The following is a 27,155-nucleotide window of genomic DNA, read 5'->3' as shown; positions in this document are numbered from 1 at the left end:
TATCCGTGACGCTCAAATTAAAATAGTTATGAAACCAAACAAGTACAACATTTAAATTTTAGAATGGACGATTTTTTCAATACTTTATTTGCAATTCTAAGTGTTAAATACCAGACTTCAAACTTTAGTTCAAAAATCATTTTCATGGTCTGTAAGTTCTCTATGGAAAAATATCAGGTATGCTGTTTAAAATTTTAATTTAAAATACAAAGAGTTATTTTAAATCAGTTACAATGTAAGGTACACAATACAATTACAAATTTTAGGCTTTGTCCGAAATAATTAGAAAATATCTTTCTTTTAAAGTTCAAATGTGGAATCCGTTGTGTTGAAATGAAAGTTATATCAAATAAAATTTCACTACAATTATGAACGTGTGATGATATTGCACAAATGACAATGTACTTACAAGTCAATAACTTATCATGGACAACATTAATCATTCATTTCATCATCTTTGTCTTATTTGACTCTTGATCAAATAGTTTCAGGTAAGAACATTTGGTTTAATTAACGTTATCCTACAGTTTATCAATCTTAAAAACCTAATTTAATATAATATTTTCATTGAAGCTAAAGATAATTTGATTTGATTGTAAATGCCTTCAATCAATCAATCAATCAATCAATCAATCAATCAAATCATTTGATAATTGAGACTGTGTACCCACCCGCTTTATATAAAGTTAAATACTAGCATAACAATAAAAAGGTAACAGTAGCATACCGCTGTTCGAAAGTCATAAATCGATTGAGAGAAAACAAATCAGGGTTACAAACGAAGACTGAGGTAAACACATAAACTATAAAATAAAATTTTCCCTTTTCTTGTTTTTGTTGAAAAATAATTTCTTTAAGGAGAAGAGACAACAATAATTAGAAATATCAGTGAAAGGAAGTAAGGGCTCGAATCAAAGAGTGCATGTTGTCCATGTTGTAAATGCAAATGAAAGAGCATCACAACCAGATACAATTTCAATTATAAATTAAAAAAAATCTTCAGAGACAATTGAAGGTCTTTCCACATCATTTTTAAATTTTATTGAAAAGAAGCTAGATCTGTTTACTCAAAGTAAAAACTAGCATGTTATCATATTTTTCTTCACACTGATGTGAAATAAGGGAGATAATGTGCTACTTCCGGTGAAGTAAATATCACTTGCAGTCTCATATGATAGCTTCTTTCACACTGATTCCAAAAAATAATAGTTTCTATATACGTTTTCCTGTACAACGGGGAGATAATTGTCACTTCCGGTTGATCGAAATACATTTCTAGTCTTTAAGTAAATGTATCTAAATTACAAAATATATGGATTCCGAGTTCTTTTAGATAAAAAAAAAAGTTCAAAAAAAGGTACTTCCATTTAACTCAACGTCACTTTCAGTTGTCATTCAAGTTCATATGTCACCTAACCTTTTGTTAAAGGTTATATGGCTTTATAGTGAACCAAGTAGAAGTTATATTAAAAAAAAACTGAACATAAAGACATTTCAGGGGCATTAACTCCTATACGATGCCATTAAATCGTATCATCTAAATGTAACATATTCTCATAACAATTAAGCAAACATTTTGCATTTGTTCTTTTGTATTAATCTTTGAAAGTGTTAGACAAAATGCAAAAACAAGCAAAAGTCACAATTAGAACATGACCTTGACCTTTGACCTTGGCCTAATTTTTGAAATTAGGACCTAGGGACCTCAAATAAAAAGATTCAAGGGTTATACGGTATACGGTTAATGAGTTAAAAAAAACTTTGTTTGGTAAGGGTTAATAACTCCTATAAAATTTCCTCTAATCACTTCTATTCAAATTAGTTAAAAAATCATGACGATGTATCGAACAATTTGTAAAAATAATTTTGTTACGAAGGAGATGCACACATTTAAGAAACAGTGAATGAGGTGATTAGTCTTACAAAGAAAGTTGATCGGTTTAGCAGGGTGAAATTTAAAAGCGCATAAACTGTACGATATAATATAAAAAAACATCTAAGCGATATATTGCGAAACAAAAAGTTTAGATTTGGCGGAGAAAAGAAAGTAATCAGAAGAAGAAATACAATAGTTTTTTCCACAGAAAAGTGGAAGGAGCTAATAATCAGAACAAGTACAATAGGTCTTTCCACAGAAAAGTGGAAAGACCTAATAAAATTAAGAGTTAAAAACGACTGTAGTGTTTTTTTAGTGTTCAAATCTCTTCTTTTGGTTAACAAGAGACAAATCAATACAGCAAACGAAAAATGAGGGAATGATCTTCAAAAGTAATAAACAAGTCCGTCTACAGAGAAGCGTCGACTTATATGCAAACATTACCTGTCATGCGAATCTACACTCTATTAAATGTCATAGCCGATGAGGACTCAACCGGGAAAACTACAGTTCAAACTATTTTTCTAATATCCAAAGATCTTAGACCGCTAAACATGTCGATACAGTATCTAGACATTCAACTGGTAGCGGTGACCGTTCAATCTTTCTTCCTCCTAAATCTGTAAACGATATTTTGCAATGTTTACATATAAAACCGTAAATGCACGGTTGTCGAAATTCTGTATTTGTGAACATACTTCCACAATAAATGTCTGTATTTGATAAACAATGTTGTGAACGTTTCAAACAATTAAATAAACAACGATTATATCAAAGAACTTTGTCATTTTTATAAATTCATAATTTGTGACTTCAAACTTGTTTTTGTTTGATCGCATTATCATATGTATAAAATTTTAAAACGTGATCATATCTTATTAGTTATCAAAGGTACCAGGATTTTAATTTAGTACGCCAGACGCGCGTTTCGTCTACATCAGACTCATTTAGTGACGCTCATATCAAAATGTCTATAAAGCCAAACTAAGAATTTGAGATCGTTATGAATTTGTTACGAATGACAAAGACAGAACACAATATGTTTACTTAATGAATTAAAGAGATATACCTACTTCATCATTAAATACAACACGTATACACATCGATCGATACCATTTCCAAAGCGACTTCATCGCTTCTTTTATTACAAGAGTATGGAACGCCATCACTGCCTTATTAGAAGAAACTACTACGACAAGATGCAAATGGAGAATTCCCATCATGTAAGCAACATTTGCATCATGTCATTGTAGTTTCCTTTTATAAGGCAGTGATAGCGTTCCATAAAAAGTAAGAGTTTATTTATACTATGGTAAATAGTAGTCTTTTAAATGTGTATTTTTAAACCGGTTATGTTTGTCATACCTGGACAACCTTCAAAACATATACAGCGTCTATTGACAATCCTTCTAGGTCATTTATTTAAATACATGTCTGTAGCAAATGAGTTGTAGTTGACAGTTTTATGTGCATGTATGGTACATTGGTTGCTTTAGGTTAGAGTAAAGACATTTTATTTGGTGTATTTCTTTATGGATTCCAATCCCTAAAAGAAGAGCCTTATCTTCATCTTATACTTCTATGTGGATTATCTGCAGTTATATATCTTAATAAATCCGTTTATGTCTGACCCAGTGTGTATTTTAACCAATTTTCGAGTGATTTTAAGTGCATGGTGGTAGTAGAAATTTCGTATGGTTGCTAAATTTGTACACTCTATATGCTCTACAAAAAAACGGGAAAGTACATTTCGATCGTCACAACATTTAAAAAAAATTGATTTAATAAAAACCTCATACCCATCCGACACCTCCAACTTATTGTTAATCGTATACACATCTAAAGATTCCATCTTTACTCTTCATGATAACGTTCTATGAAGCTCATTGATACCATTGCTGATATTATGTATTGCGAAAATGGAAATGTAGTTATCCGTTTTTGTGTACTTATATTCATAGTTGATTAATTCATAAAAATTAATGGAATCGAACGAACTGAAAAACAAGCGAAACAGGGTTTGTATACATGGTTATCGTCTCCTGCCTTGCCTGCATCACTTGTCATGCGAGTCCAAAATAAGTGAAAATGTCACAATCCATGGAAATACTAATTAGACGACTATTCTGGTATATAAAGAAATATGGCCGCCGCCATTCAGTCGCTTGTAAGTTGAGACGTACAGATATCGTTTCGGTCAACAGATTCGTATTGGTAACGTAATTATGTTGGAGCATCATTCCCCAATCATACAGTTCCTTATCTCACATTAGATAATGATAAATCGTTAACTTACACTTATGTTAAACTTTCTTGGTATGGTTTCTATTCTAATATAAAAATTACTGAATGAAAATCAATATTTTTTTTTAGATATAGATATGACACAACAACATAGAAACAACTACTTTAAATTAGTGGCCCTCATAGTTGATGTCGCATACCTTGTTATCTCTAAGTATATTAAAGAAAAGATACTCGGACCCGATAGTTTTGAAACATTTTTGAATAAGGAGAAACACAAGTTGGTGCATATTTACGAAACATCTCAATGTTGCGAATGCAGGATACCTAGCATCAAAAAAGAGAAATTGATATCAAGGAAGCAGTTACTGATCCTGTATAAATCAGACGAAAGGAACCAGATTCGTGATCACAAAAAATATGCCAGAAATAAATTGACTCAAATTTGCATCTGTGAATATTCTGCAAAAGCACAAATAGATGTCAGAGTGGTTGATATCACACTAGCAAACTATATAATTCAGAAATGCGGAAAACACGCGTTAGGGATAGATAATTGGATAGAACAAATTAAAGACGTGCGGAACGAAATATTCCATCTGTCAGATATACAAGAAATGACAGATCAAATGTTTGGCATAAAATGGACAAAACTAGAAGGGTCTATTATGGGAATAGCTAAAGAAATAAGCAGTGACTATGCTAACGAAGCTGAAAAACACATCATGCAAACACAAAAACTTACCATAATTGGTGATTACATGTTAAAGTATGAGATAATTTGTCGAGATTACTGGAGAAATAAATGCGCTGAATTTGAGGTAAGATTTATTTTATTATATTTGTAAAGCTTCATTGCAATGAAAAGTAGTAGGACCGAAATAGCAACCGAAAATGAGAGCACTGTAAATCTGGAGGAGTAACATGCTGACAAATACTGGTTCATGTGGGCTTTACTTACATATTTCACTAATTGGAGGTAATCTTTCATTATACTTATACTCAAATCGAGAGATAACACGGATTTGAAAAATAGTTACAGAGGAATCTCACTTTAAAATTGTATGGCACTATAAACCAAGAGAACAGTTTAAAACCTACATTTTTTAACTGTTTTATTAATGATCTTCATGATATTTATGCAAAAACATGTATGCCTATTGTTCTTGACAAAAATCAAAATATCTAGTCTTAGCTTTGCATATGATCCAATTGTGATTGAGACTACTTATGAAGGACTGTAATATCAATATTGCTTTGACTGGCATTACACAGTTACTTTAAAAGGGAGAAATGTATCATGAAAAAAGTCATAACCGATTTCGTGGAAGAATTTCAGGTATAAAAAAACATCATGTTATATTGCTGCAAAAGCAGACATTTTTGAAATGCATATATCTTTATATTTTGTTCATTTAAGTTGTAGTCATACGTAATGTCGATTATATATATGAATATAACATGAGGAAAAACATTAGATAAGAAAGGTTTTTATTTCAGTATACTTTTTCTTTTAAATATTTAAAGAATATTTAATGAGGATATATTAGAATTTGAAAAACAAACTTTTTCAAAAGATTAAATCTGTTTAAAAGAAAAACAGTATGTTTTTGAAAAACACGGAAAAAATATAACAACGAAATAACATGAATAACATTTTAAAATTGTTTCTGTCTTGTAAACAGATATATATGTTAGATTGTTTTCTATTTAATGATTCAATTTTTAATTAGAGAACAGAATTGAAGTGTCACCCGCGTTGCACATATTTCCAAGGGAGATAACTCTTTAAAAAAAGTCGATCGTCCACCATTTCAGAACTTGTCTGAGATATTGATGATTAACCTATGATTTAAGTTTTATAAAAGTATGGCCGAAAGGGTACCCGTGAGAGCGCTACGATGCCATTTTCCATAAATTTAATATTTCCAAGAGGCATAACTCTTTAAAAAATCGATCGTCCACTATTATAGAAATATTGCTGATATAAATCTATAGTATAAGTTTTATAAAAATATGGAAAGACCTGTGATAGCGCTAACAAGACCGGACGTATACACGGAGGCCCAGTATTTCCACGTCATCCGCAACGCGTTTCGCGGTGGAAAAACACAGAGAAATAGTTACAAAAGTTCGAGTCAACGATCATTCGAAATAGAAAGGGAAAGAGGTTGTTACAAGCTTAGAACATACATATATCAATAGAGTATCGATTATTAAAAGGGTTATGTTTTTGTTATAATTTTTAGATTGAAATGTCAAATTATAAATACTTTACAAAAATGTAAAACAGTTTGGGGACAACCCGCCAAATTAGTAACTATCATTCAAATGAGGAATATTTTCTGGTTTAAAAAATGATATTTTTGAGACACATTTTGAACTTGAAATAGACCATTTTCATTAAAAAGGAAATTATTTCAAAGACGAATAGTCATAATCTGATTTAAAGTTATAATTCGAAAATTAGAAAATTGACAATTTTCAGGCTACTAAATTTTCTAAAACCCAAAATAAAAAAATAAAAAAATAAAAAAATGATTATTTGGGGTTGGTTGTTTCTTTTTTTATATTTTTTTTCATTTTTAAGATTAGAGACCCAGCTTAAAAAAATAGTTTTTGGCAATATCAAAGGATAACTCAATTGAGTGAGAGTTACTTACTTGGGAATAGTTCCCTATTCGTCATGTTCGTCGAGGTGTCCCTAACCTGTACAAAAATAACACATAAACTTATTATTTATCAGTCATACAAAGGATAACGACTAGATGTCTTGATCTTAATTCCTCTTGTTACAGTTATATTTTATGTATTTATATTTGCATATATTAATATCGTGTTTATGTTATCAAGAGAGCACAAAATCAAGTCATTGACGAGAAAGCAGCTGCTTTACAACATACCATGCCTAAGCTGTTTAGTAGATCAATGGAAAAAGAATGTCATCAAACCATGAGAAAAATACGTAAATATGCACTATGTTATAACAGAAATATCATAATGTGCTTATACCTCAGGATTTTAGAAGAAGCAATTGTTAATGGATATGCAAAACACTAGATGTTCTTAAATGTAAATATTATATGGGAAAAACATAAAGCATCTCCTTTATTTTCCGAAATTTTTGGATATGAATAAATTCTTTCAGATTGACTGATCATTGATTATCTGGAGCCCATTATATATCGTTAAGGGTTTGTGTTACTCAGTTGTTAGTTTCAAGTGCAGTGATTTATGGACTCATATTGCTTTTTGTGGTTTGCAGTGTTCTTATCGCGGTTGTGTTTCGGTTTATTTTTTTTTTATCTTGTGGATAATTTCTGTTACTTACTACATGCATATTCAAGCCCGTCTTGGTAAAATCTAAAACATCATTTAATATTATAAAATCCTAAATTGAATACACAATAATATTATATTCATAGTCATATAAATATAGAATTGAGAATGGAAATGGGGAATATATCAAAGAGACAACAAACCGACCAGACAACAACCGAAGGCCACCAATGCAGCGATAAACTCCTGCACTCGGAGGAGTCGGACACACACTCCATAATTTAGTATATTATAAGAACATTAACCTGAAGCACGGGGAAGCACTCCACTGTCTCCATACGGCACTTACAAAATCATAAAACATAATAGAGTAAGGAAACTACAATTCTATTGTAATGAAAATATGGACAAAATTACAAGACTTCTACCATTAGTTTTCATGTCTGTTTTGTAAAAGAAGCCACTGTGTTCAAAATGTTCAATGAAAGAAGGGTTTAGCATTTCTTTTCCTTTTTGTTCTTTTGTGAGAAACATAAAATTATGAGATGGTAATCAATTTTCATTTATATTATCCGTTAGATTTTAGTTAATTTAAAAGAGAAGAAACTAATTAAAGGAGACAATTGGGAATCATTTATATCATGTATATGGAAAACCAAATTATCTTAAATCCGATCCATTTCTTCTGAAAAGATTTAGGAATAACTGTAGAGCATTGCAAACTAGAGGCTCTAAAGAGCCTGTGTCGCTCACCTTGGTTTATGTGAATATTAAACAAAGGACGCAGATGGATTCATGACAAAATTGTGTTTTGGTGATGGTGATGTTTTTGTACATCTTACTTTACTGAACATTCTTGCTGCTTACAATTATCTCTATCTATAATGAACTTGGCCCAGTTAAGTTTCAGTTGAAAATGTTTGTAAAAATTTACAAATTTTGTGAAAATTGTTAAAAGTTGACTATAAAAGGCAATAACTCCTAAAGGGGTCAACTGACCATTTCAGTCATGTTGACTTATTTGTAAATCATACTTTGCTGAACATTATTGCTGTTTACTGTTTATCTCTATCTATAATAATATTCAAGATAATAACAAAAAAAACAGCAAAATTTCCTTCAAATTACCAATACAGGGGCAGCAACCCAACAATGGGTTGTCCCATTCAACTGAAAATTTCCGGGCAGATAGATCTTGACCTAATAAACAATTATATCCCATGTCAGATTTGCTCTAAATGCTTTGGTTTTTGAGTTATAAGCCAAAAACTGCATTTTACCCCCTATGTTCTATTGCTAGCCATGGTGGCCATCTTGGTTGGTTGGCCGGGTCACCAGACACATTTTTTTTAAACTAGATACCCCAATGATGATTGTGGCCAAGTTTGGTTAAATTTGGACCAGTAGTTTCTGAGGAGAAGGTTTTTGTAAAAGATAATTAAGATTTACGAAAAATGATTAAAAATTGACTATGAAGGGCAATAACTCCTAAAGGGGTCAACTGACCATTTCAGTCATGTTGACTTATTTGTAAATCTTTCTTTGCTGAACATTATTGCTGTTTACAGTTCATCTTTATCTATAATAATATTCAAGATTATAACCAAAAACAGCAAAATTTCCTTAAAATTACAAATTTAGAGGCAGCCACCCAACAATTTGTTGTCCCATTCAACTGAAAATTTCCGGGCAGATAGATCTTGACCTGATAAACAATTTTGTCCCCATGTCAGATTTGCTCTTAATGCTTTGGTTTTGGAGTTATAAGCCAAAAGGTGCATTTTACCCCATTGTTTTATCTTTAGCCATGGCGGCCATCTTGGTCGATTGGCCGGGTCACCAGACACATTTTTCAAACTACATACCCCAATGATGATTGTGGCTAAGTTTGGTTTAATTTGGCCCAGTAGTTTCAGAGGAAACGATTTTTGAAAAAGATAATTAAGATTTACGAAAAATGATTAAAAATTGACTATAAAGGGCAATAACTCCTAAAGGGGTCAACTGACCATTTCAGTCATGCTGAACATTATTGCTGTTGACTGTTTATCTCTATCTATAATAATATTCAAGATAATAACCAAAAAACAGCAAAATTTCCTTCAAATTACCAATACAGGGGCAGCAACCCAACAACCGGTTGTCCGATTCGTCTGAAAATTTCAGGGCAGATAGATCTTGACTTAATAAACAATTTAACACCTTGTCAGATTTGCTCTGAATGCTTCAGTTTCTGAGTTATATGCCAAAAACTGCATTTGACCCCTATGTTCTATTTTTAGCCATTGCGGCCATCTTGGCTGGTTGGCTGGGTCACCGAACACATTTTTTAAACAGATACCCCAATGATGATTGTGACCAAGTTTGGTTAAATTTGGCCCAGTAGTTTTAGAGGAGATTTTTGTAAAAGTTAACGACGACGGACGACGACGCAGGACGACGACGGACGCCGGACGGCAAGTGATGAGAAAAGCTCACTTGGTCCTTTGGGCCAGGTGAGCTAAAAAAGGTCCGCTTGATTTTAAATTCGAAAATATCCCGATAAATGGTATAAGATATTGCATCGATATATTTGAATATGATCCATTTTACTTTTAGGGGAGTACTGAATACTGACAAATGACATTTGTAGGCTTTCACACACTTAGAAACTATGCACATTAAATACAGGAAAGTCCTACAAAATGGAATGAAAGAAATATAACGTTCAAATAGTCAGAAACTTAGATACGATCCAAATTAAACTCTCTAATCCTTTGAATAAACTTATACTTATAACTGTTAATTTAACACGGTGGTAATATCTTTAAGATTCATCATAACCTTTTGGCTACAATGGCCGAATTTACACCATCAATTTTACTCTGAGTACAGAAAAACATGTCCACCTGCAAAAGTTTGAGGAATGGCTGGACCTAGATAATTAGTTTTTAAATGCATATGGTTCAGAATATTATAAACTTTTCTGATTTTGCAATTATTTTTTTTATTCCTGCAGAAGGTGCAAAAATAAACTAAGTTGGGAAAATGTTAGCAAAGCTGCCCTCATATGATCGATGTTGTGAGTAGTGTTGATTTAAATGGATAATATATGAACAATAGATACATGTAAACAATAGGTGATTTTAACTGTTTAAACCATTGTGGTGACGTCAGCCTATTCATTTACCGTGGATTCTTTTTCTAGAATCAACGCTTCCTAAATCCGTCGCTGAAATGGACTCACCAGATTATATTCTATTGTTTCCTTTCTGTGCCTAATATCATTAAGTTTGAATTGACTAATTTCCTGATTTCTGTTCACTAATGGAATTATTTTTAAAAACTTACCTTTAATTTTTGTAATTTCTATATGCCTTCACTGGGAATCGAACCAGCCCATAAGTTTTGTAACTTGTTACTGACATTAACATATCGACGAAACCTCTGGGCTACCAATCGTTTACGATTTAAAAGTCTATTTTATATATATAAATGAATATATGATATACATCAGTACAACGGACACACATGGCTTGTACCTTAATATATACATAATAGGTATTCGTATAGTATGAGTTGGTAGCCACGAGGTTGCGTAGTTAAGATGAATGAGTTAAAGCTAAGGACTTGTCTGTTTAGGTTCGAATCCCTGACTTCTCTTAGTTGTTCCTATAGTCTAAATTTCCAGTTTTTGTTCTTGTTTTGAATGTTATTGTGGATATTTTGTGTAATAAAGAGATTTTGGTCGTTTATTATCGGATAATGGTTGGCTATTCCACATGTTTCAAAGAAAACCAAAATTGATTGCATAATATTGGTCCATTTTTGTTTTAAAAATTAATATTATATGATTTCATCTGTTTAACTACATAATTTTACAAATTTTAATTCGCAAATTCCATGCTAGAAAATCGTGATATGTCTTGAATTAGGCTTATTGCTATAAATTTCGGAAACATACTTATAATTAGTTATCAAAGGTACCAGGATTATAATTTAGTACGCCAGACGCGCGTTTCGTCTACATAAGACTCATCAGTGACGCTCATATCAAAATATTTATAAAACCAAACAAGTACGAAGTTAAAGAACATTGAGGATCTAAAATTCCAAAACGTTGTGCCAAATACGGCTAAGGTAATCTATTCCTGGGATAAAAAAAATCCTTAGTATAATATGCACTATACATAATGTTTTTTGTCGGGTTGTTGTTCCTTTGACACATTCTCCATTTCCATTAAGATCAATTCAAATAGAAATAAGTTCGAATATTTCTTATTTTGTAAAAACAGATAGCATTCGGATGCCTGATGATATGAAGATCTTTAAGGGCAGACGTGTTGTGTTATAATATATTTGTAATTTTTTAAATATTTAATTGTGATATCTAATTTATTGTAATGGATCGTTTTACACAATATCATGGTATATTAAACTCACTTACAATACATTCTAATTATGAATAGGCGTAAATTTTCAAAAGACATTATCACAATAGTTTAAGTGATAGATACAATGAATAAGAGTTGATTCATGAAAAACAAACCATTCGCCCTCCGGGCTCATGGTTTCTTTTTCAAGAATCAACGCTTATCCATTGTATCTATATCACGTAACTGAGTGGACCAGATCAAATGAAACTCGTGTGTTTGTTTATTTTGCTAGATCCTGCAGACTGAAAATAAAATGCACGTCAAAATCCAGTTCCCAATATAGGTTTGACTACTGATATGATCTAGAGAATATATTGAATAACGTCAAATCTGAAAATACTATAATAGTAGTCACAGGGCAAACGCACTATGAACTACATCTGCATGCAGGATGATACCCATTTAATCTTTTTAGAATAACATACCCATTTAATCTTTTTAGAATAACATTAACTGTACAATTTTTAATCTTTTAATTCTCATAAAAATATTTTTGATCGATGAAAGTCAGATTTCCGGTGTTGATATGCTTGTATGATAAAGTGTTCATTTTATATCATCAAAATTCTCGTACATATGGGAAATAATAATTTCATGCTGGGATTAATTTTGATAAGAATTATTTCACAATTCAAGATACGTTTATAGCATTTGTATATGTTACGGCCTAATTAACACCTTTGATGGTCTTGAATCTGTTGATCATTTTATCTTGGATTAATTAGTAATGTCACTACGATTTACCAGTCTACCGGGTCACTGTTTACTTTGCAATTTTCTTCAATCTAGACAATTTGTAACCTTCGTTCCTAAGGCTTCAATTTTACATTTTGTTTTAGAAAACTAAAGTCCAAGACTTTAAAAACCCACAAACATGTAAATATTGCTCAAACCACGAAAATTGATACCCATGAATTAAAGTACTTTGACAGTATTTCAAGTCAGGACATGGAATAAGCAGTATCTTAAATCAAGGAATAAGCAGTCACGAATCAGTCAATCATGATGAATCCCATCACCTCCTGAATGTGTCTGTCTCAAGTCAGACGTATGTAATTCAGTGGTTGTCGTTTATTTCTGGCTTTCCTGTATGTTTTGTATTTTGTTAATTATTTAATTTTAGATGTTATACTAGTCGTCTGATCTGTTTTTTATTCCTGAATGTGACATGTTGTCTATGTGTGGATTCACAAGGCCGAATTCATAGCAGCAGACCTTTAACCTTTTGATATACTCGTACTCACTCTTATTGTAGTTCATGCAACATATCAATAGTTCAATTTCAATGTATCTTTGGTTAAATATTTATGACTTTTATCATATTGAGTTCTACAATTTGTATAAATAAGAATGTCTGTATATTTTATATGGTTTAAAATCAGTCAAGTGTTATGAGTATTAATCTGACATATAAAATTAATTGATTCCGTTGTGTACTGCTTTTACCAAAAAAAAAGGGGGGAGGGGGTTACAACTTAAACAGAAACAAAACATATACACCAACATGAAGTCCTAAATAATCGTATTAATATACAATTTTGTCCAACTAGAATTTCCGCAAAACATGAACAAGTGACTCTTTCTTTTCTCTTCTTAAAAATTAATCGAGTAATTACACCTAACATTATATTGCTTAGTTTGCAATGGACAACGAATCCAATCAAAACCTTGTTTTGTCTAGAATGAAAAGCTTGTTTGTATATTTGCATTTGAACTGTTTTGATTCGAGTATCACCGATGAATATGTAGATAATACACGCGTATATCGTGCACAGTTATAAGCTGGGTATCTACATGATCCATGGTGAGTATTTGCAACCTCTGTGATGATGTCACTGTTGTTGGACATTTGGTCTCCGAGGATATTGCAGGACCAGTAGACAGCCTCTTCCGTTGACATAAATTATCATGTATTCATTTGTCATTGCTGAATTGTTTCGGCCTTTTGAACGCTTAAATACCAAAACACCGACCGCGTTATTATTGAATATCATAATTACCTTTTCTTTACAGAAACTCTTGATAGCATGGTTAACAAGATAAATGTAATGGTTAACATATTTGGTAGTGAGGAGAATGTGGAATTATTTGATGATACCGAACTAGTAATGAAAGGTATGATTTCTAACGAAGAATATGTTATTTTAATATTGTAAATTATGTATTATTTCGAATTAAGTGTTACACTATAAATATCAAATATCCTATTAGATTCTATAAATGTCTTGTAAATCAACACGATATATAGAAAATTATTGATTAGTTTTACTCTGATGTTTCAGACAACAAGAGAATCCTTATACCGGTTTTCATGCAACTTGACATTCCGACTTCATGGGATAAAACAAAGGTATTTGAAGCTATAGATGAATTCAGATTAACCGGAACACCAGACATGAATATCAGAATTAAAGCTATTTCAATCGATGACCTAAGCATGTATGCAGAAATATCAAAACAGGTCCTAGGAAATGTTCATGAACTTCGTTCCGAAATTAACAAACTTATGTCTACGATGCTATCAGATGCGGAAATTGATACAATGGAAAATGCAGAATTGTGTGTTAACTTAAATGTACCAGACACGTCAGGTATTTTTATTTATTTTTGATATCCTCAATAAAATAATCAGAAATACTTTAAAGTACCAGTTAAACCAGGATATATTTTTTTTTCGTTTTGAGAATGCAATCAGAAATATAGGCAAGTTGAAAGCAACTTTAATTGATTGCTCTCACACGTAATACATTTGGCCTATTTTGACAGTATTAGCGAATTTATCAGAAGTAGTTGAATGCACTACTAATATTCTAACTTAAACCATTTCTGTTGAAAAGACTGTCTATTTTACATTTTGACAATATTTCAAGAGTTTAACATAGACATACTTTCATATGTTGTCAATTGTATTATTTAATGATTGGAATTTATTACATCCAAACGGTTCACATTGAGGAAGCCAAAAAGTTAACAAGAGTTACATATGATTTAATTGTGTATACACTTGTTACAGGTTAATTATGCAATTGGTATGAGGGTATACTCTATCATAAATGTTAGAGATTTTACACAACTAAGATTAAGCAATTATGTGTAAATATCTTAATTTTACTTTTTTTGTAATACCACCTCGCTAAAAGCCTTCATCGTAAAGTAGTTGGATACGAAAGTCAGAACGATAAAATATATATATGCATTAAGCGGGATTCGAGTCTTGTACCCGGAATGAAATTTTGTAATGTATTTTTTCTTGAACAAAATATTGTTTTGATTGAATAGAGTATTAAATATTTCATTTTCCTCAATTGGTGATATTTTTTTTTCATTTTAACTGTGTTAAGTAGTTTAACGTGTGTGACTGTTATGTTAAGCCCCAGTCCCACTAGACCACGATCGCACCACGCTCACCGCGATCTAAAATAAATTTAGATCGTGGTGAGGTCGCGGTATGAGCGGCATGAAAATGTAAATTTTCGTTGCTTTCACGATGCTACTACGTGCTCTCTACGCTTCTACAAAGATCCCGCTACGATTATACCACGTTCTCACCGCGCTTATTCTGCTACCTCACTACGCTTATCAAGATCTTTCTACGCTCTTCACGTTCTCACTACGACCATACCACGAGTTATCCGATTGCAACACGATCTTACTGCGATTATTACACGTTCTTACCACGATTATACTACGTTCATACTCATAGCGCGATCTTACTACGTTCTCAGCAATAACGTCAACATCGTGTTCCATATTAATACAGTTCAATTCCTTCTATTTCTGATTAAATCGTAGATTTCTCGGAAACAATACAGTCATGCCACCAAAATCTACCAGAACACGTGGGCATAGTGGTAGGAGTTGATGTAGAGGCAGAGGGAGCAAAGTAACGAATCCTGATCAAGCAGAGATGTCGGACCGACCAATCCAACCTAAATTACAACCTATTGCTGGTCCATGAATCTCAATGACGATATTTTAGTGAACGATAACAGAGATGACATAGATGTATCAATATATATATAGGAAGATGTGGTATGAGTGCCAATGAGACAACTCTCCATCCATGGCAAGTAACAATTTATAAAAGTAAACCATTATAGGCCAAGGTACGGCCTTCAACGCGGAGCCTTGGCTCACATCAATCAGCACGTTATATTACTAGTGTTAAACCATTTAAACGGGAAAACCAACGGTCTAATCTATATAAAAACGAGAAGCATGGTTGAGCCGTTAGAGCAAATGGATAATTACATTCAAACAAACAAAATCTAGGGAGCTTTTTTTATATATTTTATGTGAAAATGACAATGAGAATGATGATCGTAGTGTGAACGTAGTCAGGTCGTAAGAAGAGCGTGATGAGGACGGCAAGGGCGTACTAGAATCGTACTATGGTCTTGAACAGCGTGGTATAGTCGTAGAGGAAGCGTAGTTGGGTCGCAGTGAGAACGTGATGGTCGTAGTGAGGTCGTGATAACGTCGCTGTGCGATCGTAGCGCAGTCTCTCCGAATAGAATCACGCTTTCGCTACGCATTCGCTACGCATTCGCTACGCTCTCGCTACGATTGTACAGCGACCTTTGCGATCTCACTACGATCTTAGTGCGCTCTCAGTACGCTTCTACTACGACCTGATTTCGCCACGACCGCACCACGATTGTTTTGAACATGTTCAAAGTTGGTCACGCTCTTCACGATCTTGAAGACCTCACCACGACCGTGATACGACCTTACTGCGATCTACACGATCGCACTACGATCATCAAAATTTGCATTTTTTTCACAGATCGTAGTGCGATCGTGGCCTAGTGGGACTAGGGTATTAGAGTCAATTTATTTTGGAGTTCGTTTAATGATGACGTTATGTTTATTTGAGAATGTAAACGGGGAATATGTCAAAGAGATAAAACCCGACCAAAGACCAGACAACAGACGAAGGTCACCAATAGGTCTTCAACGCAACGTGAAAAACCCTGCACCCGGAGGAGGTTCTCAGATGACTCCTTAACAAAATGCGTACTAGTTCATTGAAAATGGACATCAAACTAAACTCCAAAACAATTAACTAAAATTAAATAAAAAAAACATACAATACTAACAAAGGCCAGAGGAAGTGAAAAGTGAAAGTGAAACCACGCATGATCAAACAACGAAAAATGAATTATCAATACCATAACATATTTTATTTCATAGTTGTAAGTCTATAATGTTGGAGGTAACAAAGTCTATATAGCACTCCAATATCGTGTTTTATAACCCTACAGGTGCTATTCTGTTTTGCAACAAATACTTAATACAAAATTTACTGAAATATTGTAAACCACACCCAATTTATAAACATTGGTATATAAGAATTTAAAAAAGAATACTTAATATCAACATTTTAATGGTGTATATCTAGTGAATGGTTGTATTATTTGCAATCATAAAACAATCTCTTTATTTCTTATCATTATGAAAAGAGTTATTAAAATTAAACTTACAAACAAACGAAAAAAAACTTCACAACAAAAGTGACTTCAACAAGATGAAATTCCAATCAGGACCAACAATCAAAAGTAGGTATTGAATCATTACTGTCATAAATGAGTCTATAAATAGTACTGAAATAATACTGAAAAAACAGTTCTGTTACAGTACTGCTAATATCAGTGCTGTTGCAGTATTGGAAACTGTTGACTGTCACAATACTAAGCAATTAGAACTGTCACAGTAGCGAAAACATCCGTACTGAAAACAAAAATTACCGAACAAATGTAAGTAAATGAATTTATCAAAAGTTCAAGATTACAAATTTATCATGTAGCCGTTTAGTATTGATGTACAAGAGCGCATAATAGTACAAGAGAATTGTGAGTTAATTCTTGGTAGTGTACATAGTGATGATTAGTTACTCTTCATACAATTTCAAGCTTGTGTTACTATGTATGTTGGAACCGATGATCTTTAAGTAGACTTTGTTTGTCCTATCAAAACATTTCATTGAATATGATATTATCGGTTTTATTCGACTAATTGTATGGAACTTACTCTAGTATTTCATTATCTCCTTTCTTCAATAACTACAAAACTTCAAAGTTTTATTACTTTTTATTTATCTATTTACAACATCAGTTTTTTTTTATTGATAAAATTGAGAATGAAAATGGGGAATGTGTCAAAGAGACAACAACCCGACCATAGAAAAGACAACAGCAGAAGGTCACCAACAGGTCTTTAATGTAGCGAGAAATTCCCGCAACTTGAGGCTTCCTTCAGCTGGCCCCTAAACAAATATATACTAGTTCAGTAATAATGAACGCTATACTAAACTCCAAATTGTACACAAGAAACTAAAAATAAAAATAATACAAGACTAACAAAGGCCAGAGGCTCCTGACTTGGGACAGGCGCAAAAATGCGGCGGGGTTAACCTCTAGCCAACGTAGAAAAGTAAACGCATAACAATACGCACATTAATATTCAGTTCAAGAGAAGTCCGAGTCTGATGTCGGAAGATGTAATCAAAGAAAATAAACAAAATGACAATAATACATAAAAACAACAGACTACTACAGTCCCTGTAACGTAAAAGTTAACACGTTTTTCGTTCGGGAATCGTACGTACAGCGTTCGTATAGCGTCCGTACAACGTTCGGTCAGCGTTCGTTCATCGTTCGTTCATCGTATGGTAAATGTCACCGTTGAGGGTTTTGTATAACGTATGCTTCATGGTATCGTTAATCGTTTTATTTGTCGTATGGTTTATGGTATCGTTTAGCGTTTCGTTTAGCGTTTCGTTTATCGTATGGTATGTAATATCGTTTAGCGTTTCATCAATCGTATGGTATATCGTTTTGTTAAGCGTCTGATATACAAGTATGTTAGGGTTTTATTTCAGAAAGTTATTTCAATTATTATAGTTTTGAGTTAAAATGATTTAATATAAAAAAAAATGCGAAGAAAAAAAACAATTATTAGTTTGGATTGGATTAAATCTTTAACTAATATCATTATTGAATATATATATAAAACGAAGGGGAAACGTTTCCTCCCATCACATTTTGACATGAACAACAAGAGACCAAATACCGCGAAATATGTTTATATGTCTCTCTCTCTCCTCCGACATATATTTCTCTGATCCAAATATTTCCTTGACACAATAAATTATATATAATGTTAAATAAATGAGGCTTTATATGAAGTAAACGTTTTATATCTAAATGTATTAGAAAAAAAGACAACACATCTATGGTATTTGTTCTCCTCAATGTCAGAGTCTGATATATACCGAAAACTGCCAGGGATATATACAAATTCGTTGAAGATATCTATGGAACCACCGTCGCTTGTGATTCCTGCTATCGGTGTTAAAACTGTTTTTTTTTACTGTTAAAAGTGCTTAAGTCAATGTATGAGTAAAATACAGAATTAAAAAAATAACTCTACCTTTTTTATATTTCTTTATCATAGAGGTAAGCCTCTGGCCAAGTTTCACTTATTCTGTCGCAAATCATTTACCTTTAATAACCAATCAATTGTATTCAAAAAGAAGTTGATTTGTTCTTTGTACGAATACATGAAATATTTGTCACTGGGCGTAATGTTTGCAATCGATGATCAAATACAAATCTACAGTATTTACATGAAAGAGGCTGAATAATATATTTTTGCATTATTATTTTACACATATTTGAACGATCGAAATAATCAGTTCTACAAATGGATGTTATTTAAAGACTTGTAATTTTACAATTATCACATGCATCTATGAAATGTTTTATCGACGCACCAACTTTTTCACTTTCATCGTGCATAGCTCATTTTCCGATTCGCTTAAGGTTTCTAACGATCTTCTTACTTGTTCATTACATTCTAGAATTGAAATCCTACACAAATTGCAGATTTTTTATTCTCCGGCTAGATTGCGTAAAAGATGAATACTGTTTCGTTTGTGTACACACAATGTTTTGAAGGTCGATATCCAGTTTCGCTAAAAAAGAAATAATTTGCGCCACAACTTAATTACGCCAATTCTCTTTTTGCATCACTTTATTGTAAAAACTGCAGCATTCATTTGCGCCAATAAAACAATCATTTAAATGCGCAAATATTATTGACTTGTTTTCAAATGTTTGTTCTTAGTGCACCGAGGAAGTCCTTTCCGGTATTTAAAGGTACAAGAATGAATACCGCAAAGCGCCTCCTTAGTGAATGCACTTAGAACAAAATAGTGCAATAAGGACCTGATGGAATGAAACAAAAAACATGGCATACAGAAGGAGACTTTCTTAAAGTACATAATTTCAAATTTTAGTAATTTTAGTAAGTATAAAGTTATTTAACAGTTGAAGTCAGTATTCTGATGTTAAATGAAGGTGTAAATAGGTTAATCGTTTCGAGGTTATTATAACACACTTAATAAAATAGAGAATGGAAATGGGGAATGTGTCAAACTCCATTTATTGGCGCAATTCATATTATAAAAAAGAAGAGACGAGCGCGATTCAAACCTTTACAATATGACAAATTACACTTAAGGATGTACTTAGGTGAGGTTACGTGAAAATTAATAAATTAAGAAGTTATAATTGATACCATAAGCTGGTAGAGCATCAATTAAGGATAACAATAAGCTAAAAATATTGATAGGTCATGGACCTCCTTTTGGAGATATTTGAGATTTAAAATATGGCGGGAAAAGGCTGACTCGGACTTTTAATTTATATTTGCATTGGTATAATTTGGGTCTCAAAACAAAAGAAAGAATTTAAAAATCTTCTAAAACTTTGGTAAATGACCTTTCATGAGCCATTAAGTCTTATATGAAAAAATAAATGGGTGTTATGGGGCAAAATATTTTACAGTGTATTGTATCGAAAAACACTAAGAAGTCCGAATATTTGACACAAATTCCAATACACACCTAAGTACATCCTTAGACGTTTTGACACACCAGTAAATTCTTCGTCCAGGGATATACATACACCTGACATTAATCTTCCTTCAGTAACTTTACAATACTCAGACGTGTCATTTCCGTATATTGTACATGTAGTTAGCACGTGTGATACATGTATATACACCAGAAATACCCATTCAAATGATTTTTATTTTTAGTAGATTTCCATATCGGGTAACATTAAATATACATAAACATAAAATTACAATTGAAAAAAATGGTAATAATAAGTTCAAATGTTGTTTTATTAAATGCTACTAGGTACATATAAGTATCACTACAAACTCCTCAGAGTCTGAATTGACCAGTTTTTGTGCTCGACCAGTAAAATCGAGCACACATTTTACTTGACTAGTCTCGACATTGTCTCGACTGTACTTAACTGTACTTAAGTGTACTCGACTAGGTCTCGACTAGGTCTCGACTTTACTTAATTAGTCTGATTCAGTACTTGATGATCTTTGTGTAGTCTGAAATGGTCTTGACCAAGGCTCGACCTGTCTCGACCTGTCTTTGCCAGTCTCGACCTGTCTCGACTAGTCTCGACTCAGTCTCAACCAGTCTCGACCTGTCTCGACTAGTCTTGACCTTCAAATTTAGTTTTGACTGGTGTAAATCAGCCCATCTAACTAAATTAAATATTGATCTTAAAAAATTCAAGCTTATTAGGTAGTTTGATTTATTGCCGTGAAATGAAAGAATTTAATTTTACAATATGTAAAAAAAAAATTATTATATAAAAATTCAGATAGGCATCTTTAATTTTTTTAATAACTTTTTCAAATCAACTTGGATTTGCATCAAACTATGCAGCTATCTTACATATATATCAAGCTTACTGAATCCCATTTCATTTAGTTTTTTGTTGCATTGCTGTAAAATTTAAGAATTAAAGTAATCTTGGTAAAAAAAGCTAGGATTTGCAATTCGGACAAAATAGAGATAGTACACTTTAATTTTTTTAATAACTTTTTCAAATCAACTTGGATTTGCATCAAACTATGCAGCTATCTTACATATATATCAAGCTTACTGAATCCCATTTCATTTAGTTTTTTGTTGTATTGCTGTAAAATTTAAGAATTAAAGTAATCTAGGTCAAAAAAGCTAGGATTTGCAATTCGGACAAAATAGAGATAGAACACTTTAATTTTTTTTATAACTTTTTCAAATCAACTTGGATTTTATTAAAACTATATAGCTACCTTGGTGATCTTACTAAATCCCAGGTAGTTTTAAAATATATTTTTGTCAAATTTAATGACATTACACTATACATGATTTAATTACATCAGTACACGTGAGTTTTACAGGTAAAAAGAAAGCCCTACTTTTCTTAAACTCGTGTATTACTTATCTAGTGAATTAAAAGCCCTGCGATTTAGATTTAACAGGATGTTGCAACTTTGAATAAATGTTATTTAGAATTTAAAACTCTCTGGTAGATGTGATCTTTTTAATAAGTTTGCCCCAAGCAGAAGGTATTGCTTTATAAATCACCACAAATCAGAAGAACTATTTTAATAATTTCTAATGTTTCATCCCTTTTTGATATATTTATATAGTGTATATCAAAAGGAATAAAACATTAAAGGAATTATATTAATATTTTATGTATACTTTTTCCCAAATTATGAGAAAAGATATATTTCTAATATCGTAGCTTTTTGACCTAGGTTAATTAAATTCTTAAATTTGACAGAAATACACCAAACATAATAACAACCTATGATTCAGTAAGATCAATATATTGCAAAGATATTTGTAGAGTTTGATGAAAATCTAAGTTGATTTGAAAAAGTTATGAAAAAAATTAAAGTGTACTATCTCTATTTTGTCAAAACTGCAAATCCTAGCTTTTTTTACATAGATTAAATTAATTCTTAAATATGACAGCAATACAACAAACTTTATAACAACCTGGGATTCAGTAAGAAGAATACATCACCAAGGTAGCTATATAGTTTCAATAAAATCCAAGATGAATTTAAAAAGTTATAAAAAAATTAAAGTGTACTATCTCTATTTTGTTCGAACTGCAAATTCTAGCTTTTTTTACCTAGATTAATTTAATTCTTAAATTTGACAGCAATACAACAAAAAACAAAATGACCTGGGATTTAGTAAGCTTAGTATACATTTAAGATAGCTGCATAGTTTGATGAAAATCCAAGTTGATTTGAAAAAGTTATTAAAAAAATTAAAGTGTACTATCTCTATTTTGTCCGAATTGCAAATCCTAGCTTTTTATACCAAGATTACTTTAATTCTTAAATTTTACAGCAATACAACAAAAAACTAAATGAAATGGGATTCAGTAAGCTTGATATATATGTAAGATAGCTGCATAGTTTGATGAATATCCAAGTTGATTTGAAAAAGTTATTTAAAAAATTAAAGTGTACTATCTCTATTTTGTCAAAACTGCAAATCCTAGCTTTTTTTACCTAGATTAAATTAATTCTTAAATATGACTGCAATACAACAAACTTTATAACAACCTGGGATTCAGTAAGAAGAATACATCACCAAGGTAGCTATATAGTTTCAATAAAATCCAAGTTGAATTTAAAAAGTTATAAAAAAAATTAAAGTGTACTATCTCTATTTTGTTCAAACTGCAAATTCTAGCTTTTTTGACCTAGATTAATTTAATTCTTAAATTTGACAGCAATACAACAAAAAACAAAATGACCTGGGATTTAGTAAGCTTAGTATACATTTAAGATAGCTGTATAGTTTGATGAAAATCCAAGTTGATTGAAAAAGTTATTAAAAAAATCAAAGAGTACTATCTCTATTTTGTCCGAATTGCAAATCCTAGCTTTTTTTACCAAGATTACTTTAATTCTTAAATTTTACAACAATGCAACAAAAAACTAAATGAAATGGGATTCAGTAAGCTTGATATATATGTAAGATAGCTGCATAGTTTGATGCAAATCCAAGTTGATTTGAAAAAGTTATTAAAAAAGTTAAAGTGTACTATCTCTATTTTGTCCGAATTGCAAATCCTAGCTTTTTATACCAAGATTACTTTAATTCTTAAATTTTACAGCAATACAACAAAAAACTAAATGAAATGGGATTCAGTAAGCTTGATATATATGTAAGATAACTGCATAGTTTGATGAATATCCAAGTTGATTTGAAAAAGTTATTTAAAAAATTAAAGTGTACTATCTCTATTTTGTCCGAATTGCAAATCCTAGCTTTTTTTACAAAAATTACTTTAATTCTTAAATTTTACAGCAATACAACAAAAAACTAAATGAAATGGGATTCAGTAAGCTTGATATATATGTAAGATAGCTGCATAGTTTGATGAAAATCCAAGTTGATTGGAAAAAGTTATTAAAAAAATTAAAGATGCCTATCTGAATTTTTATATAATAATTTTTTTTTTACATATTGTAAAATTAAATTCTTTCATTTCACAGCAATAAATCAAACTACCTAATAAGCTTGAATTTTTTAAGATCAATATTTAATTTAGTTAGATGGGCTGCTTTACACCAGTCAAAACTAAATTTGAAGGTCAAGACTAGTCGAGACAGGTCGAGATTGGTTGAGACTAAGTCGAGACTAGTCGAGACAGGTCGAGACTGGTCAAGACAGGTCGAGACTGGTCAAGACAGGTCGAGACAGGTCGAGCCTTGGTCAAGACCATTTCAGACTACACAAAGATCATCAAGTACTGAATCAGACTAATTAAGTAAAGTCGAGACCTAGTCGAGACCTAGTCGAGTACACTTAAGTACAGTGAAGTACAGTCGAGACAATGTCGAGACTAGTCGAGTAAAATGTGTGCTCGATTTTACTGGTCGAGCACAAAAACTGGTCAATTCAGACTCTGAGGAGTTTGTAGTGTATGTAAACTTATGTTATTACGTTATTTCATGTACCCTTTTTTTTTTGGCTTCAATTACTTTTTTATCTTATTGACTTATTCGTAAGTCGGAAAAACGCACAAATCTGAATAGAATCATGAAGCATTGAAGGATTTCTCTAACTCCAAACTAGTTATACATGTACATGCAGATGCCTCTTAAATTTTATTTTTCTCGTTTGGTTGCTTGTCCATTAATTGACGTTTACGCTAAATTCTTTTGTTTGGTAGTTGTAAAAAAAACCCGCTCATCTATCAATTTCACAAGAAATATAATACTCGTAAGTCATGAACATTGACACTAACATAAAATGAAATGAAACACTTTAAAGCTGTTTAAATTATGCAGTGCATTTTGAAAATATAGTTTTGAAAAACCGGTTATTTTTGTTAAATACTTTTTATGTCCCTTTTCTTAAAAATTAGGACATGTGTCTCTGGGGCCGTGTCAACGAAGCTGTCCTAGGACTAAGACATGTCTTATGATGGTCTTAGGACACGTCTTAGTCCTAAGTCGGGTTAACGAAAGTCTTAAAATAAGATATGTCCTAAATTTGGTCCTAAAGTTAGGATATACAATTAGATGTCTTAGGATAGTCCTAAAAGTTACATCGTCCTAAAACGTAATAAAAACAACAAATATGGCATAAACGCAATACTAAAAATAATAATACAATATTAAACTATCATTAGATAAAATAAATTTAAAAAAATATTGTTAAATGTTTGTTAAAGATTTAATTCAATATATTAAATTATTTCGTGCTGCCTTTTTTGAACTATAAGCAACATATTTTAAATAGTTCAAATATTGGAAAAAGTTTACTTCTTGTTTACCTATTCCTGATTCGATACAAGTAATGAAATCGAGTGGACCTAAGGACAAAACTAGTTTATGTACTAAAATTGCAGCACGAATATCACAAAGTTTTGTGACCATTTACTTTTATTTTCGTATTAAATTCATTTATATCTTTTATCATATTTAATAACGTATTTATTAGTAAATTTCCGTAAAAACTTTAACTTTTATTTTGTGCATATTTATGATTTACATTTTCCCCACATTAAAAATTAAAGTTTTATTCATAAAGAATAATTTGAACGAAACTAAACATCGGTCACCACAATCCGCAGAGACATTTTTTCTTACTAGTAACCTCATTAAAGATCAGTTGCTAAATTGTTGTTTGCTTTACGATCAATGGCAAATATTTTATAAATTTTCAAGACGAGAACAAATTAAGAATACATTTAAAATGCAAGTACTGTGAGACAATTTAAAATTTCTATTAAAAAAACAAAACCGCTCTACTAGCCAACATCGCCGGTGTGCTTCTACTTTATTCATTTCGACTCCATAAATTCGGGTGTTAGTTTTCTTTACAATTGAATTCAATTCAAATCTTTATTGCCATAATGCTCTACATTTTTATAGCATGTTGCACAATATAACAAAATAAAAATAAACAATATCAACAAGATCATTAATATACATAATAATAGTAAACATTTCAAGAGTCACCTGTCGTCAGTTCTATAGACTATTTTAAAAAGGGTCCTAGCTTAAAAACCTAAATGTGTGATCTTGGGATGAGTATATAAGTATTATGTTTTACAAAAACAACATATGATAAACAAAGTTAAAGGTAGTAAGGACCACAGGGGGGAGGGTGTTCTTAACATGGTTCAAGAATGGAAAAAAGATAAGTATTTCAGAAACAATAAATTGGTGAAGTGTTGTTTTTAATTACCTGCTATTTTTATTTACCTGCACTGGGTTGATACCAGTGTTGCAGAGGGTCCTGTATGATTCCCCAGCTGAGGAGAAGGTATTTCAGTATCGAGAAGATTTATAAGACAATTTTTCTTCTTAAATTACAGAGATTGCAACTCCCTCGAGCATAGTTGGTTGATTGTTGGTGGCTGAATGTCCGTTGGCAAATATTCCGTGCAATTGACGACAATTTAGTAATAAATACAAAAGATAGGTCCTGTTGTAGATGCTATTAGGGATGAAGGTCGGAGGAATTTTAACTGCCACTGAAAAATTAGTGTTTATAAGATACAGACAGAAATATTGCCAGTGGTTTTGAAGGGGTTCTTAACGTGCAGTGACTCCCTACGATGAATTTAATGTCCCAATACTGAGTGGACGTGGCTGCGTACTTGTATATCCCGCATAGTCAACATGATGCTCCACTTTGCCAAGGGTTGTACTACCGGAAGGCCTTAGTGACCTGATCTCTCTTCCCCAGTCACCCTTTGTGGTTAAGATGAAGACTGAAATGATAAGTTTGGTTCTGTGGATTAGTTTCTCCTTACCTCTATCTATGATGAATAATTTAAGTAAAAATTAAGTAGATGTGATGTACAAAATGTATCTGTCAATAAAATAGCGACCCAATGACAAAAAGTATTACTTGGTAATAATACACGTACGGCTTTCATCAAATTACACTTTCAGACTAACTATCCAACAGAGACTTTTAAAGATCAGCAACCTAT

General features: G+C 31.8%; 1 protein-coding gene across 1 annotated transcript; it reads left to right on the top strand.

Annotated features, from left to right (window-relative positions):
- Nucleotides 1-304: 304 nt before the first annotated feature.
- LOC143056004 (uncharacterized) lies at nucleotides 305-27,155 on the top strand. The gene is made up of 6 exons (XM_076229075.1): nucleotides 305-491; nucleotides 4,250-4,941; nucleotides 6,974-7,085; nucleotides 13,828-13,929; nucleotides 14,097-14,405; nucleotides 26,532-27,155. The coding sequence occupies exons 2-6, from the start codon at nucleotides 4,258-4,260 to the stop codon at nucleotides 26,561-26,563; spliced, it is 1,239 nt and encodes a 412-aa protein (XP_076085190.1). The 5' UTR covers nucleotides 305-491; nucleotides 4,250-4,257; the 3' UTR covers nucleotides 26,564-27,155.

Source organism: Mytilus galloprovincialis, chromosome 13 (assembly GCF_965363235.1).
Source record: "Mytilus galloprovincialis chromosome 13, xbMytGall1.hap1.1, whole genome shotgun sequence".
Classification (NCBI taxonomy): Eukaryota; Metazoa; Mollusca; class Bivalvia; order Mytilida; family Mytilidae; genus Mytilus; species Mytilus galloprovincialis.
Note: the sequence above shows the minus strand (reverse complement) of the source record. Positions and strands in the feature narration are given on the sequence as shown.

Coding starts and splice junctions, on each gene's coding strand:
- LOC143056004 (XM_076229075.1), top strand. CDS start 4,258: ATGACACAACAACATAGAAACAACTACTTTAAATTAGTGGCCCTCATA. Junction 4,942..6,973: donor ATAAATGCGCTGAATTTGAG/GTAAGATTTATT, acceptor TATGTTATCAAG/AGAGCACAAAATCAAGTCAT. Junction 13,930..14,096: donor TACCGAACTAGTAATGAAAG/GTATGATTTCTA, acceptor CTGATGTTTCAG/ACAACAAGAGAATCCTTATA.